Source organism: Saccostrea echinata, unplaced genomic scaffold (genome assembly GCF_033153115.1).
Source record: "Saccostrea echinata isolate AGI-Se365-2 ecotype Australia unplaced genomic scaffold, CSIRO_AGI_Sech_v1 ptg000045l, whole genome shotgun sequence".
Taxonomy (NCBI): domain Eukaryota; kingdom Metazoa; phylum Mollusca; class Bivalvia; order Ostreida; family Ostreidae; genus Saccostrea; species Saccostrea echinata.
This window is the reverse complement of record NW_026889794.1, coordinates 5679574-5696890: the sequence shown is the minus strand read 5'-3', so window position 1 is coordinate 5696890 and position 17317 is coordinate 5679574. Positions and strand designations below refer to the sequence as shown.

Sequence of the window (17317 nt, the reverse complement as noted above, 5' to 3'; positions counted from 1 at the left end):
TTTAGTTTGAAAGAAAGTCACCAAAACAATTTACTGAAGTCCCTTGGACACTTCAAAGACAATTGTCTTCAATTTGTTTTTTAAGCATCCTTATTGGAAATAAGATCGCTAATTTCAACGCTGCTTGGTATATGAAACCTTAATTTCTACTGTTGTAAATTTTGTGACATCTGCTCCTCTCTCTGAAGTTTTCATTCAACAAATGATAAGTATTGCGGGAAAAGTACAAGGTCTCCAAAGAGGTTGAATATGATGAAAAGCATTATGATGGCAGGAAATTTTTTTTTTTTTTTTTTTTTTTTAATTCAGATTTCACAAAGACATTTTGGGGTAAAGTCTCCTCAGAGACCCCCCTTATAATCCGCACCATATGTGCCTACAGCTTTCTGGATTGGATAGCATAGATCTATATATACATTGATATTATTAATAATAATAGTATAATGACAATGAAAAAAAAAAAAAAGAAAAAGAAAAAGATAAATTTCTAAACAAAAATGACATAAAAGTATTCCGTATTTTTTTCTTCCGTTTTGTAATGTCAAAATTTATACAGTACAAATGATATCCGGTTGTAACTTTGAATATAAACATTGAGTAATATCTTCGACTTTTTTTTTTTTTTTTTAAACAGTGAAATAATGCAAAAAGACTCGAGGTAAAATTAAAATCTACAGGTTATGTGTATAAAAATTTACTGCTTATGAAATCCGTGTTATCATAGAGGTCCCATTTCACCTTCCAAAGTCCATATTGACCCCCACTTGTTAACATGCTTCTTTGGTCAGGCTACCCAAGAAGCTTTGGATTTCATAAGTTGTTACGTAATTATAACATGAAGGAAAAAAGCTCTATTAACTATGAATTATATATGTCTTTCAACATTTATACACATTTCAGCTAGTTTGAAATTTTTATATGACATTTTTATAATATCATAGTACATCAATAAATTGCTCTTCACAAATTTTATCAAATTTTCAGTAATACATGGTTCACAATTTACACGACATTTCATTTTATATTTAAATATTTTCAGAGCTATATAAGAAATGAGTATGTTCAACATTTCAGATAGCTGAGTTTCTTCAAAAAAACCAATTACTATATTTTTCCAGCCAATATTGAACTTCAATGATTGGCTTACTTTTTTCCATATATACAAGGAATCATTACACTTATATAAAAGATGTTCTATATTTTCTATTTCACCACACTTGTGACAGAATCTATGCACATCAGTATTCCATTTACTAACATTCAGATTATTATTCAACAGTTTATGTAACGGTTTATAGTTAAAATCAGCAATTTGTCTATCAAACACTTTGGTAATTTTCATATGAAAAATTTTTGGCCATATTGATCTAGGAATATCAAATAGATCAGTCCAGTATTTTACAGTTACAGGTTGGTGAAATTTCTTTGCTCTCAATATGTTGTAGAAAAAGGAGGATTTCTGATTCTCAAAATTACAATAAATATCTCCATAAAATAAAGCAAAATAATAATTTTTAATGTTGACATGCTGAGCTTTTCTACATTCAAAAATCTTAGAGTATTTGTTAAACACTGATTTCATTATGAAATATTCACAGAATATATTTCTTTTATCTAAGATTTTTTCTAAAAAGTATGAAATATCTTGTAATCTTCCATTTTTATCAAAAAGATCTTTTGTGTATAACACACCTGATTTTATCCAGTTTGATAGAAATATTGGCTTGTTTTTATACATGAATAATGTGTTTTTCCAAATAGGTAATGACAGGAACTCATCTGTGGATATTTTTTTCATATCTTTTAGTTTTTGCATTTATTGAATGCACACAGTGCTTCTTTGTAGAAACAAGGAAGGAAATTTAATTCTTGATAATCTTTAATATCTTGCAAATTTGTTTTGAGTAAGTAGTCAAGAGTCAATTTTTCTTTACTAAGAATGTTTTGTATAAAAGACACTAAACTATTGTTGGATTTAAGGATTCTTGGAATCCAAGAGGCTTTTGCAGAGAGGAACTTTGTTTCAACATCAAAGATATTAATACCACCATCCTCCTCTTTTCCTATAAGGGTATTCCTATCTTTAGCATTCAAATAAAATTATAAATCGTTCTATTGATTTGTTTGAAATATTCTCGGGAGGGTTAGGAAGAATACTAGCTATATACTGGAATTTTGATATGATAAGATTATTTACAATTTCTTTCTTACCAAAAATAGTCAACTTTCTTTTTTCCCATGCTTTAAAGATATCAACAATTTTATTTATTTTTTCATTCCAATTTTTTTCTTCATAAAGGCATTTGTTGTGTCCTATATAGATTCCAAGTGTTTTAACTGGGTCATTTGTTGCTCTTATTCCATATACATTTTTACATGAGTCTTTTAAAGGTCCTAGGAGTATACATTCAGATTTATGTAAGTAAGTTTAGGACCGGCAAAGATAGAGAAACTATGTATAATATCTATCACATGTTTTACAGACACTAAGTCTTTTAGAGGGTTCGTTGAATCATCAGCATGTTGTAACATCTTAATTTCACATTGATTATTTACTTGAAACCCTTTTACCTGTTCTGATTTATTTATTCTGATTGATAAGATTTCAGTAACTATTATAAATAACAATGCAGAGATGGGGCATCCTTGTCTAATGCCTCTTGTCATTCTACAAGTTTTTGAAATAAAACCATTATTCTTTACTCTAAAAGTAGGATTATTGTATAGAATTGAAATCCATTTAATAAAATTTGGACCAAAATTGAATTCTTCTAATGTTTGTATCATAAATTCCCATTCAACAGTATCAAAAGCTTTTTCAAAATCTAAAAATAATAGTAATCCATTCTCATTTTGATTTTCACAATAGTCAAATATATCTTGAATTAGACGAGCATTATTCCCTATATATCGGCCTTTAATATATGCTGACTGGTCTTTATTTATCAATTTTGAAATAACACTCTGTAATCTTCTAGCCAAAACAAATGCAAGTATTTTATAATCACAGTTTGTTAGGCTTATGGGTCTGTAATTTTTTAAATTACTTTTATCACCTTTTTTGTGTATCAGACTAATAACAGCTAATTTTTGAGATGATGGTAGTTCACCATATTCAAAAGATTTTAACAGTGAATCATAAAAGTAATTTTTTATATCATTCCAAAATAATTTGTAGAATTCAGTAGGTATGCCATCTAGACCTGGTATGGCAGGAAAATATTAAATTTTATGGTCATGTGATTGTCTAGAACCAATCAGATGATGTGTTGTATATATAATATATGTAATGTATATATAATGAGTACAATAATGAATTTTAGACTACAAACAAAATACTAACGTCCCATATCAAGGAAACTGGAAATTTCAAGCCCATCTATTCTCCTGATGGCCCACTCATATTTAATCACAGGACAAGGGTCCCCTGACATATCCCATCCTGCCTGTATTGTGTTGATGTTTGTCTGGAAATCTCTACAAATAGGCAAGAACATTCTTGAAATGATCTGAAACAGCATAAAACAATATGAAGAAGAAGGAAATCATTGAAAGAAAAAGTTACATGTCCACATCTTCTCCATCAGTCATGTCCATGACTCCAATGGGAGCCAATGGGGGTCTCCCTTGGCTAAGATAGGAAATATATACCCCATTTGATGTAGAAACACTGCTTAATCCTGCTCCATTTATCCCTTTTACTGATACAAATAGCTGGAAACAAGATATAATAATGATTTAAATTATGATTTTTAGGCTAAATAAAATTGATATTATGGTTCTCAGGCCATTTATTTTCATAAAAACAGATACGGGCAGTGATTTTTATCAGTGACAATTAGATGCAGGAGGCTTTTTTTAATTCAAGAATTTTGTATAAAATAACAATGAAAATTCTTCCTTAAGTTTATAATTATACTGGAGTAATTCTGTAGAAATATTCAACATCTCACAAAATTACCAAATATATATATACTTATTTTTCATTTCTCTCTAACAGTGCCCATGTCAAATGACTGTCAATGTCCACATTAAAACTTCAAAAAAATGAGGACAGAATTTTTTTACCAGATTGGTCTCCACATTACCAACGTTTTATTTTATTGAAAATATGATACAAATTGCAATGCAGCTCCCTCAAAATGGATGGGCGCAGGCCCAAGAACCATAATTTCAGTCACCCGTGTGGCGCAGTGGTTAGAGCATTTGCTCTAAGAGTTGCGGAGTAAGGAGTCTAAGAGTTGCGGAGTAAGGAGTTGATCCTTATATCACGGGTTCGAATCCCACTGTGGGATGTGGAGACCGGTCCTTCGGACGAGACTGTATAAAACGAGGTCCCGTGTCGCAGTAGGTGCTGGCACGAAAAAGATCCCTCACTGCTCAATGGCGCCGAGTATAGGTAAAAAATTTCCAGCTTTCCACTGGCACATGGTGGCATCTCCATTTGAGTGAAAAATTCTCGAGAGGGACGTTAAACAATAATAAATAAACAAACAAGAAGTCTGTGAGCCAATGCTCACTAATAATACCCCCGCTCTGATGTGAATACACAAGTTCAGTTATGGACAAACACAGTGATAATCAGGAAATTGACATCGGATTTGTAAAAACTTAATCCCAACATATGGCATGCCTAAACAAAGAAAAAATTTCAAGCATCTGCGATGAGTAGTTGCTGAGAAAACTACGACCAAAATTTATTATGTATGGTATGGACAGATGCACGGATAAACAGGAAGTTGACATCGGATTTGTTCCAAAAATGAATCCTATTATATGGCATGCCTAAACAAAGATTGTGCTAAAATTTCAAGCATCTGCAATGAGTAGTTGCTGAGAAAACTACGACCAAAATTTGTTATGTATGGTACGGACAGACGCACAGATAAACAGGAAGTTGACATCGGATTCGTACAAAAATGAATCCCACCATATGGCATGCCTAAACAAAGAGTGTGCTAAAATTTCAAGCACCTATGATGAGTAGTTGCTGAGAAAACTGCGACCAAAGTTTGTTATGTGTGGTACGGACAGATGCATGGATAAACAGGAAGTTGACATCGGATTAGTACAAAAATGAATCCCACCATATGGCATGCCTAAACAAAGAGTGTGTTAAAATTTCAAGCACCTGTGATGAGTAGTTGCTGAGAAAACTGCGACCAAAGTTTGTTACGGACAGACAGACAGACAGACGGACAGACAGACAGACGGACAGACAGACAGACACACAAGGGTAAAACAGTATACCCCCCTCTCCTTCGGAGCGGGGGTATAACAAACATAATTTCAATTTTATGTAGCCTTATGAAAGAGTTGGACAAGATTTTTATTTCGAAGAGCTGATTTCACACATCATAGGCAAAGATATCTGTGTTTGATTGTAATTTTACCTTGGAAGTGGATTTTTCACAGGATAATGCTTTTAAAACTATCTCCAATATATGGTCACTTATAAATATGTCAGATATCTCTCTTTTTGTTCCCCTACATTGAGTGATTGACAGATATAATTTCATTTGATTCTATTAACTGCATGGTTAATTTGTGTAGTTCTGAACTTTTAGGTTTAGAGGGTCTTGAAGATGAGCAATTACCTGTTTTGCATAAATTTAACATGCATAAATTTAACATGATCAATGTACTTTTTTCTACTTTTCTCTAGATTATCATGGCAATGTTTTATTCTAATGACAGAATTCTTTTCCAAACCACGTTCATTCTACCTATTTTTTTTTCATTAAAACCTCCAGGAAATAGACAAAACTCTACTCCATAAATTTAGCCACCGTGCAACGAACTTTAATAAAGTACTTGTACACTAAATTTTACTCTCTCTCTACAGATTAATGCATTATTCTGCCCATTTTTTAAAACACCTGCTAAATTTAAATCTGCATATGTTTTTGCTTTAAATTCCTGATTTCCTCTGTGATACAACAAACTTTGACAAAATGTTAAGATACTGGCATATACAATACAAGAATATACTGCAAAAGCAACAGATTGCTGTATCAATACCTGTCTGTATCCATTCAGGTTGAGTCCTGTAACTGTATGATGTATACTGCCTTTTGGAATTCCATAAAATGATTTCACCTGTCCTCCTCCAAGGGTTGTTCCAACAGCTACCTGGTACCTGAAAGACATTCACATTAAATGTATAGGTGTAGTACAACCAGCAGTTTGGATTAAAAAAAATCTAACTTGAAAATGACTTGTAAACTTGAAACATACTCCACAATGCTGGATTCTAAGTCAGTGAATGGAATCCAGGTCACAGAAAGAGAGGTCAAGGATTCTGAACATACTGCATCCAATGTCTTACATTCTGTAACAATGAAGAAAAATTTTAACTTACATTATTATCCTTCAAAATAATACAGTCCATCTGATTGGGCTAGAGCATGTCACGTGCAGGGAGTCAATTAATTCATGATATACGTCACTTGCAGGGTGTCGGGACATACTTGTATATAATACATAATGAAGCTCAGTGTTCAGTAAAACGCCAAGATATTGAATGCCAAAATTCTCTAGACTTTTAGTAGTTTTTTTTATTATAGACTATTTATTAGATATTAGTAATCTATTCTATTAAATTTAAATTCTTCGGGATAATTAAATTATTATGGACTGTTTAGTAGGGAGACATCACAAATTATCAGGTTTGAGGAGGGTTCTCACACAAGGGCGCTTGTACACAGGGTGGCAACCTTATTCAAACCTGATAATTTGTGATGTTTCCCAAATAAAGCCCATAACTATATATAGTAGTTTGAATAAACCAAATTTTAATACTTTTAGCAATAAAACAGGTAATTAGATTATAAAATATTCAGTTGATTAGCTGCTGATAAAAATAATCAGTGACAATATAATTTCATTATCATTAATAAAAGGTACAGATAATAATTGGTAATTGTGTCAGCATTTAAATTGGGCCTCATGTCTCCAACCAAACTAACAAAATTCAAACATTCAACACATTTCACTAATAAGTGAAAATGATACAGCTTTAAGACAGAGTCATTCAAAAAGTAAGTGACATGCTATGACATAATCACTGATTGTTTGTTTGTTTGTTATTTAGTGTCCCTCTCGAGAATTTTTCACTCATATGGAGACGCCACCACTTGCCGGTGGAGAGCTGCAAATTTTGACCTATACTCGGCACTCAGGGCCATTGAGCAATGAGGGATCTTTTTCTTTGCCAGCATCTCCTGCAACACGGGACCTTGGTTTACACAGTTTCATCCAAAGGACCAGTCCCCAGCGACTAATCGGTGATTGATTTAAAGCTTCTGGTAAATATCAATGTTGATTCTGAAAAAACTTCTGTTTGCACATCACTTTATAAAGTGTTTCAATTACTAAGTCAGACCTTACCATCTTCTGTCAGACAGATCTTGGCATTCATGGCCACAGTGTTGTCTGTGCTTGTTGCATCAATCCTGTATACAGAGTGAAGGTCTACCACCATTCCTTGCTGGGGAGGAGTTAGATCCACCCTAATAGGATCAGAGAAGGCATTCTCAGTCATGTCAACTGTGTTCACTGCGGTCACTGTAACGTAGTACGTTGCATCATGCTCAACTGTCTCTCCAACACCTGTTAAAGTCATCATTAATTAATATTTCTGTAAAATATAACATTATTAGCAATTTCATATTTTTCAATTCTTGTTCCTTGTATAGGTTTGATGTTATTTTGATGTTTCTTCAAGATTAAGATTTGGCAGAAAACTGTTTCCCCACTTACATTAATTCCTTTCCCGTAAGTTGAAGTTCCTAAAGTTGAAGAAACAGAATCAAGATTTGCTAAACCTCTTACAGATGAAGATGTAAAGAAGGAACTTTGAGACTGAATTCTGAAGAAAACCAGGATCTAACAACAAATGGACAGTTTCCCTGTGGAATGATTGGGTAATTATACTGATTATCACGATTTAAAACTTACAATGAGGCCTATCTGTTACCACTCAACTTAAAAAATGTTGATTTACATGTACTAAACTGTTGGATGAGCAAATTTATTCTGGATATTAGGAGGAAGGATTAATCACCTTATTCCTCAAGTATTTTAAAACAGATTGCAGCCAGGATTCAGCGATTTTTACAGGACCTAGTAAGACGCCAAGAAGTAAACTTTTTCGGAAAAAGTGACCCTACATTTGACTTATTCCAGAAAGCTATTGATGCCCGAATGAAAAAAACTTTCTGTAAATGGCATTGGTGTTCATTAGAAACAAAAAGACCATTTTATCAGTGGAGGAAGTAAAATTTGGAATAAGAGTATTTCCATTATGCACTGGATACAGTTAGTTGATTATCAAATGCTGTTTTTCTATAATTGTTAAGCTTTTGGTTGTTGTGGTATGGCAGAACACCGTAATTTAAGTGTTGAGGACTACAATTTTGAACAGAATGATGCATCCTCTGACCTTAAATGTTTGATATACCGTGTGAATAATTTGGAGATTGTACAGGGAGGACTGAATCATAGGAAAGTTGCACCAAAGGAAATAAAACTCTTTGAGGACAAACACAATGATAGGTGTGATACTTTTTTCAACATATTTGTCTTTAATATCGTCTAAAGGACCATTTTATAGAAAACCGCTAGAGGCCAAAATGACTCAAAGTATCCAGGATTTAGTGCTGGTACTAATCCATGGAAAAGAAATGCAAACCATGATAAAGAAATTTTATCAGGAAACCGAGATCAGTATTGATGACTGGAACATCTCAAACCAAAGTGGTTGTGTCACGGGTTGTACAACACTTTATAATTGTGAATGACGACAAAGCAGCTCTAGTCAGTCTTGACATTGGAGTTCTGCAGTAATTATATACATACAAACGTGATCTGACACCTATGCTAAAAGATATTGGTAACATGTTGAATCCACCAGCTGCAGAAAAAATTTCAATGATGGCACCTTCTCTCGGCATGTCCTTTATTATCTTGATCTGCACTGGAGCCTTCAGTGATGACTCATTCTTATTCAGCTCCCAAACCGACTGGATCCACTCCTGAACATCCAGAGACAGTGACCCACGAGAATAATGAAATTCACTTGCCGAATTATGTGAAAATTTAATTTCTTTTTTTTTAAATAGGAAAAAAATTAAGCATGAACTGTAAACTGTATATAAAAGAGTTCCTTTCATTAAAAAAAAAACAGTTTACTATACAACTGCATTTTTAAATCTGAAAATTGTTTTATTTATTTCATTGTTTGCAAAGATGCACCATATCTGCTAAAGTTAACATTTTCTTGTAAAATTGGATACAATTAATTTTGATTGTAAAAATGTAAATTTTCTATTTATTTCTTTGTGTGCAGAATTGCCCCTATACCAATATCTGTTATGTTTATTCTTCAGTTTAATTTGATGAAATATCAATTGCATAAGCAAATGTTTGAAGAAAATTCTCACTAAATTTATCAGCTTGTGATTGACTAGGAGTGCTAGACATGGGAAAGTTGCCATCTAATAAATATATCTTAAAAACACTTAATTCGTTCAACACATTACAGTGTAAGTAATATTTCTTAATGCCAAAAAACTGACCCTTTGACTTTTTTTAGCATTATTAAATGTATATTCAAATGCAAATGGTATACAATAACAATAAATTGAATAGGTGTTCAAGTATCCAAAGGTTATCAATGATGATGATCATCTCTACAACTATTACCTCTGAGGCAAAGATTCAAAATTTAATGTTCAATAGTGTGCATCCCTAGATGCAATATCTATATATGTATGTCCAGGTATGGTCTAATTAGGATTGCACCTGCTTTAAAATCTTTTAACTGTTCAATCACCCTGAAAATGTAGGTCAGATGCAGTATCCAAAGCTGGTCTGGTAGTGTATACTTAGATGCATTTTCCTTGCAAATTTAGTTACCAGTACTTGGGAATGCACCTAGCCCAAAAACATTAACCTAGCTACTCAACCAGAAAAGAAAAGTCAGATGTAGCATCTGAAGCAAGTATGGTAGTGTCCATCCCTAGATGCATCACCCAAGCAAGTGGAGGTGTATAGCATAAACTCATCTCAACTTTCTCAAGGTGGGCTAAAAATTTTATTATCGATTTCTAATGAATTACTTTATTATATATATATAAAATAGTAAATAACTGAACTTTTCACTGTATCAGTAGAACAAGCTTATAACGAATACATTTATTTCGAATTGACACTTACAGCAAAGTGATTTTCATTCCCAGTGACTTAAAATATATTGTGAACCTAACAGATATTTATAACGAAACCATCCATTCCTGGCACTCCTTTAGTAGTGTGTTTTACTATTATATGTACCTTGTATAGTGAAAGTCTGGATATGGCTAGGAACTACACCATTAGAGAATACAGAGTTGTCTCCCTCGGAATGCCCCATCATAATTCTGTATTCTTTAATTGGTGACTCTGTGTCCACAAATCCTGTCCAGGTACACACCACAGGAACTGAAGACTAAAATTGTTCACACACTGTATGTAATGATGAACAAAACAAGAATACTCACACAGGTCCCAAGAAAAGCCACTTTTTTTTTTTAAATTTTGATAAATAAATCTAGCATGGTAAAAAATATTCATGAAGATTGAAATAAAGAGAGAAAAAATATGCAGTAAAGAGTTTTCGAGTCTCTAGATAAAACATGAGACGACGACATGATTCCACTATGTCTGATATAAATTTGATGTACTTTTTAATATAATCATGACATTTCATTTTCAACCCGACACGATTCCTGGACCTTAATTTTTCTTATTGGTAAAGGGCTTATAGTTTATCCATTATGCATGTTTCAGCTTGTCTGCTAAATTTCCATGAGTAGTAATTAATATAGCAATTAAAATAGAGAAGGGGGGGGGGGTCTGAACAAGTTTCATTGAAGGTGAGGTTTTTAAAGACAGTCTTCCCCATAAATTACTTATTTTGTTATCAAGCACAATAGGTCACCAGGAAAGAAAATTTCATGGGTCACCCTTACCCATGAATTTATATCCCCACAAATGTTTATTTTGTAAACATACTGATTCAGTGAATGTACCGTATAAGCCAGGAAATTATGTCCCTCTCATTCAATGATTGGGTGATATGTAATAAGTAGGGATGTCAACGAGTATCCGGTTAACCGGGTACTCGATTGAACGTCCGAGTATCGAATACTAAAAATAGTACTCAGTTACTCAGATGTGTGTTTTTTCTTATTTCAAAGTACATATTTTTATCAAAAACCTATCAAAAAATAACTTAAATATGCACACGGTAATTAGCGTGTCGTCATCTACACCTGTAAAACACCCGTTATCGCCTGTGGCTGTGTATATACAGTAATTAGTGACCAATAATTTGGTACACAACTCTTCTCACCTATTGTGGCCCTTAATTAATTTTTGGATGGCTTCAATGATTGTTTTCAGTGAACATCGTTTAAGTATGGTCTATTATCCTCAAATCATTTTTAAATTATTTAGTTAATATACTACAGCGAAATCGGACATGCATAACCCACTTCAAAAGTGAAGAAATAGCTAAAGATTAAAAAAAAAATTGTAAAGTCAGTTTGCCTAGTAAGTTAAGTGTATATGGGGAGGGGGAGGGAAGGATACAAACAATAAATGAAATAATATTAGACTAGCGATCCCAACAACGTCCGTTCCTTCTCTTTCGCTAGTCTAATAATCACAATAAACACAATCCAAATCAAAAAGAGAAAATCAAAATTCCTTTTTTAAACCTGATTTTTCAAATCTGAAGTCGAAAATGGTCTAAAAGTCAATAAGTGAGCCTCTACAAGGGAGCTTTTTGAGAAATTCGCCACTTTAAGCGCAATTTAAGAGAGGAACGTTCCTCTTCATCAGAATCTTCCTCGTTGTCTCCTTAGTTCTATGCACAAAAACTGTATTTGAGGAACGTTCCTCTTTTATTTCAGATTGCTTATAATAAATATGTGTGTTTGTATATACAATGCTATACGAGGAACGTTCCTCTATCAATTTCAATTGATAATACATACTATATCCATGAACCCTAATACAGATTATATTTGAGGAACGTTCCTCTACCAATTCTAATCAATGATACAACAAACATCAATCTAAATACACTGAACATTTGAGGAACGTTCCTCTTCCCATTTTAAAATATTAACAATATATACATGAATCTGAACCCAATGAATCTGAGGAACGTTCCTCTCCTAAATGTTGGCACTGGCTTCATAAGAGGAACGTTCCTCTCTAATTTGTTAGCACTGGCTTCATAAGAGGAACGTTCCTCTCCTATTGACACAGGCTTTATAAGAGGAACGTTCCTCTCCTATTTGTTGGCACTGGTTTCATAGAGGGACGTTCCTCTCCTATTTGTTGACACTGGCTTCACAAGAGGAACGTTCCTCTCCTATCTGTTGACACTGGCTTCATACGAGGAACGTTCCTCTCCTATTTGGTCACACTGGCTTCATAAGAGGAACGTTCCTCTCCTATTTGGTCACACTGGCTTCATAAGAGGAACATTCCTCTCCTATCTGTAGACACTGGCTTCATAAGCCTGAACACATAACATATCTGAGAAACGTTCCTCTTCCCATTTTAAATTTTAACTCTTTATCATGAAAACAGAGGATTTGAGGAAAGTACGCTGGTATCCCCTAAGGAGTAGATGACTCCTGTTGATTTTAAGATCACAAGATCACACATCAAGGATGAAAATTCTCTGGACAAGAAAGACATTGTCTGCTTAAAATTTATTAAAAAAAATATATATAGTTTGTAGGAAACTGAGAAAAAGATGTTTGTCAAATTTGTAACCCTTTTTGTAAATGTGGTGGTTTTTATGCATTTTAACCATAATAATTTTTAAGCAACAGAGTGCAAAGATTCATAATCAATTTGCATTTCCTGTACAGCATGACATGTTTCTTTCATGGTTCACCATTCATTTGGTAATTCTTCTGGATCAAGTATAAAGAAATATTTTAAATGTATACTATTATTTGAGTGATGTGTCAATCATATGATTCGTTTCCATCTATCACTAAAGATTCCCGTTAACTTATGAATTAATAGATATTTTCTTTTAGGAAAGGGAACAATGAAAAAGAGCTATGTTTAGGCCTACATGTACATTCTTGTGTAAAGATGTGGAACAAACCCCCCCCCCCCCTTTTAAAAAAAAATCCTGGATTTGCACATATTGCTTGTAAATATAAATATCATTTAATTATTATTTTAAAGATGCAAACATGCAACTTAAGTAAAGCAAAATGCGGTCATGATTTATAAGCCTTAATTTCATATGGTAAAGGGAACTGGGAGAGAATACAGTGTGTGTAAAGTACTGTCATGTAGCCCGATAAGTCTCTCTGTGATCTCGGGTTCGTGCCCTGGTTGCAAAAATGATAAAAGGAATATAATAGGTAGAAACTGTTCCTTCACAAAATGTTTGGTACTTTGAAGTTTAAGTTGCAGGTCTTTCAAATGAGACCTCGAACGGGCGCACCATGTCTGAGGTGTTTGCACGCCAAAGAACCTTCACTGCTCAATTGCCCTGAGTATCGTGCGAATAAGTAAAGGTCTAAATTTGAAGCCTTCACCAGCATCAGGTGACCTCTCATACAAGTGACATTTTCCTCCAAGAGACATACAGAACTACAACAATCAATCAATCAAAAAGTTATACTGTATTCTCCTGAACACATATAAATTTACCACCGATTTGATATAAAGCTGCCGTATAAAACATACACGTAGAAATTAAAGAAATGTAACAATGACAATTTTCTTAAATATTTAAAATTGTATTTAATACCTATATGAAATGATAAAAATTGAAACTATTAGTATCCTTACCCTTAGCTTCTCTAGTTTATTTCATCCGAGATTCAAATGTAAATTACCAACCTATTCTATTCGGTTGAACATCCACTCATTTAATGGAAAATCAAATAATATTACAGAGATGCATCTCTACTAATATGTATCCCGGCCCGGTTTGTTCATACAAATCTTCATCGCATACATCAAGTGCTTGAACAAAAATAATTACTTTACCGTATCACAGTATAATACACAGGTACATGTATATCATTGTCAATTTCTCCATTTCTTAATTCCCCATTTAATCAAACTACAGTACATTGTCTTCTGATGAATACTATTCCTGCTAGTCAATTAAAGCAAGCTCTTCATGTGCAATTGACCTACTGAATGGAAACACGGTGCCACTATTTGAAGAAATGTCAATCAAGACACTCCACACTGAAATGATTGTGGGTGTGTTATCAGACTTTGGGCATGTGGATCTCTCAAACATAGCAAACCCATGATCTCGATGTCAACTTAGAGTATAGTCATGAAACAGAAAAATCACTTTGCTGGATAAAAAACAGGATGTTGCAGTCCCTCACTATTAAGGATGTATCAAGGTACATATGCAACTATTTATTTAAATGTATGATAAATCTTTATGTATACCATGTATTGTTTGCATAAAATATGGAAATAAAAGATTTAATCAATAACTTTGTCAAAGTTATTATAGCCTATTGAAATGCTAGATTAGACACGTCTAAATAACAGTAATTTATGAATGAGAAATTTATTGTTTTGATAAATAAACTAATGTGCCTTTGGTTTCAGTGTAATCTATCCGGTCATGACACCTGTTGCAGCAGCAGTTCATTACTGAGAGAAGGATCCTAAACAAATCAAGTATGTAGTCATAATTATCATTGAGAAAATTAGAAATTCTATGACATACAGTGTACATGTATGTTTTCAAATGTTGTGCATACATGTAGCAGCAATGAGACAGCTTGTTTTTAGTTTATTTATTTTGTTGGGATGGAGGGAGGGTCCATGTCCATGATTTAAGAAAAACACTAGGACTGTGTATTGAGCAAAAAAAAAAAAAAAAAATTGATACGATGCGATATTTTATTATGCGATATCCGATATATTGGATTCTTTAACAAGTCTATAAAAAAGTCTTATAATTCATTTAATGCATGAATTTTATAAAAAAAAAAAAAAAAAACTAATTGTTTTATATCCCATTTCGAAGTTCTTGTCTCACTGTCATAACAAATTATACTTCAAATTCAAACTTTTAATGAATGTGAAAAAAACATGTTAAATAAAGTTGTCTATGTATTTTGTAATATATTTATCTAAGATGTGCTATCTCCTTAATGATTATATCATTATTGATCAATTTTAATTCAAAACAGTGAAAAATATAACCTTTGGTGATTGAAATTCCCAACTTTTTCATAGAATTAAAAGAAAATCTGCCTGTCCGATACGTATTGGACGTTCTTTTTTCGATACGATATATTCTTAATATTGATACGTATTGATTATTCAATATATTGATACAGCCCTAAAAAACACATACACGTAAAAAAGACATCACACACACAAATATTTTTAATAAGAAAACTGATGCCTAAACAATAAAAGTTTTTGGGAAATAACATTCCTTGTTCATGTTGTTCATGATAATGTTATGCAGTCAAAATACCTAATCCATGTAAATTGGTAGGAGTTTTTTGTGTTGGAACACCTGCACTTTTGACATTTGTTTCCCAAAAGTAAAATTGATAATAATTCTTATTGATATTTTTCTCCTTAAAAAATTCGCCCATCTCCCATCAAAAACACTGAACTCCTATATAACATTTTAATAATATTTATAATATACATAGTAGAGTTTTTTTTTTCATATAATATTTTTGTAAAATGGAATGACTTGACATGTACAGGTATTGAAGAGGTACATTATTTCCAAAAGATTTTTCAAGTTTTTTTTCTTGCATTTTGAATTATTTGGAAAGACCCAGTATTTTTTATGTAAAGCTGTATTTGCTTTCTTTTATCAAACATTGATTTGATAAAGAAAATCCTAAAGCTCTGATTCACCCAGTTCCATCCATATATCATCCCTGCTTCACTAGGTGCTCAGCACTGTTAATTTCAATGGCGTTAGAGAGCAGAGCATGCCAATTCACCCAGGCTCAGGGGAATAATGTCACAGAAGTAATGTGTTTAAACTAAACAGAGCCCTGTAGTTTGTTTATACATTCCCGATACTAAACGGCTTCACAGCTTCACATAGTGTTCACTGGTCAATTGTTTATAACTTTCCCAAGATATCATTACATATAACTCTGCTATTTTGTATTTCGTTAATTAAGGTTATCTGTGTATGAATTAGTACTTAGATTGGAATCAAGTGTTGTTCTTTAATTACCAGCAACAGCGACCTTGTCAAAAATCATACTCAGCCATATAGAAACTTGTTCTTGATAGTTTTGCTAATTGTCAACTTGAAATGTTTTGGAAAAAAGACAAATCCAATTAAATCTTCAATAATGTACTCTTTGAAAAAAGTCTGCTGCATGCAGGTAGCATACATAAGGGATACTAATTCACAAGATTGTGTAAAATAATTGTTTTCATCACTCACACTAACAACATCATAATTCTCAACTAAGTATACTATATGTTTGAGAGACATCATAAATGCTAAAAAATCACAATTGAAAAATTTAAAAAAATTAAATACGTGTTACCAGTACCTGATAAAAATAATAATAATAATGTTGTTTTTAATTGAATACTCAATTCTGAGTAACAGTTTCACTAATCGATACTCACATCATTCGATGCTTAACCACGATTTTGTATTTATTTATTCATTATGTAAAAACGGAGTAAAAAAAAAATTGAAGAGACTCATGCATGCTTACATCACATGCTTGATATACATACAAAGGTTCTTATGACCATTGATTAAAAATCTTAATTTATTCCTTTAGCACTTGTCAAGCCATAAAGAGATTTCTTGATGATGTAAAAGAGTTAAAGAAAATCTTCCTATATTATTTCTCCATAATGAAAGCTGATAAGACAGAGGCTATAGAAATTGACCTGTAATTTTACAGATGACATGGGCTGTTAATCTTGCTGTAGCTGATCACTATAGATTATCAATCCCAAATGACCCACTCTGCAATCCTAGATACAGTGTATCTGTGAAATTCTGATTTTGCTTGTTTCTGCAAACTTGCCAATAAATCACAGAGACAGAATCGGATCTAGCAATTTGGAAAAGGGGAAATGGGGGGGGGGGGGCTAGATCAATATAAAAGAGAATGATTGTACTACTCAGTACAAAATATTCTTTAAATGTTAATTTTATAGAATCTTCTAAATCAATACATGTATATTTTTTAAAGTGTCCAGAGGAAATATGGATTTTTTCTCTGGATCAGGCGATGTTGTTTTCACG

General features: G+C 32.8%; 1 protein-coding gene across 1 annotated transcript in view; it reads right to left on the bottom strand.

The window, feature by feature from the left end:
* LOC133201665 (uncharacterized) overlaps window positions 1-17317 on the bottom strand; it is a 276554-nt gene that overhangs the window by 37744 nt on the left and 221493 nt on the right. The window contains 6 exon segments of the mRNA XM_061337452.1: window positions 3344-3477; window positions 3566-3714; window positions 6022-6139; window positions 6238-6331; window positions 7390-7611; window positions 10336-10489. Of these exon segments, the coding sequence (XP_061193436.1) occupies window positions 3344-3477; window positions 3566-3714; window positions 6022-6139; window positions 6238-6331; window positions 7390-7611; window positions 10336-10489 (871 nt within the window).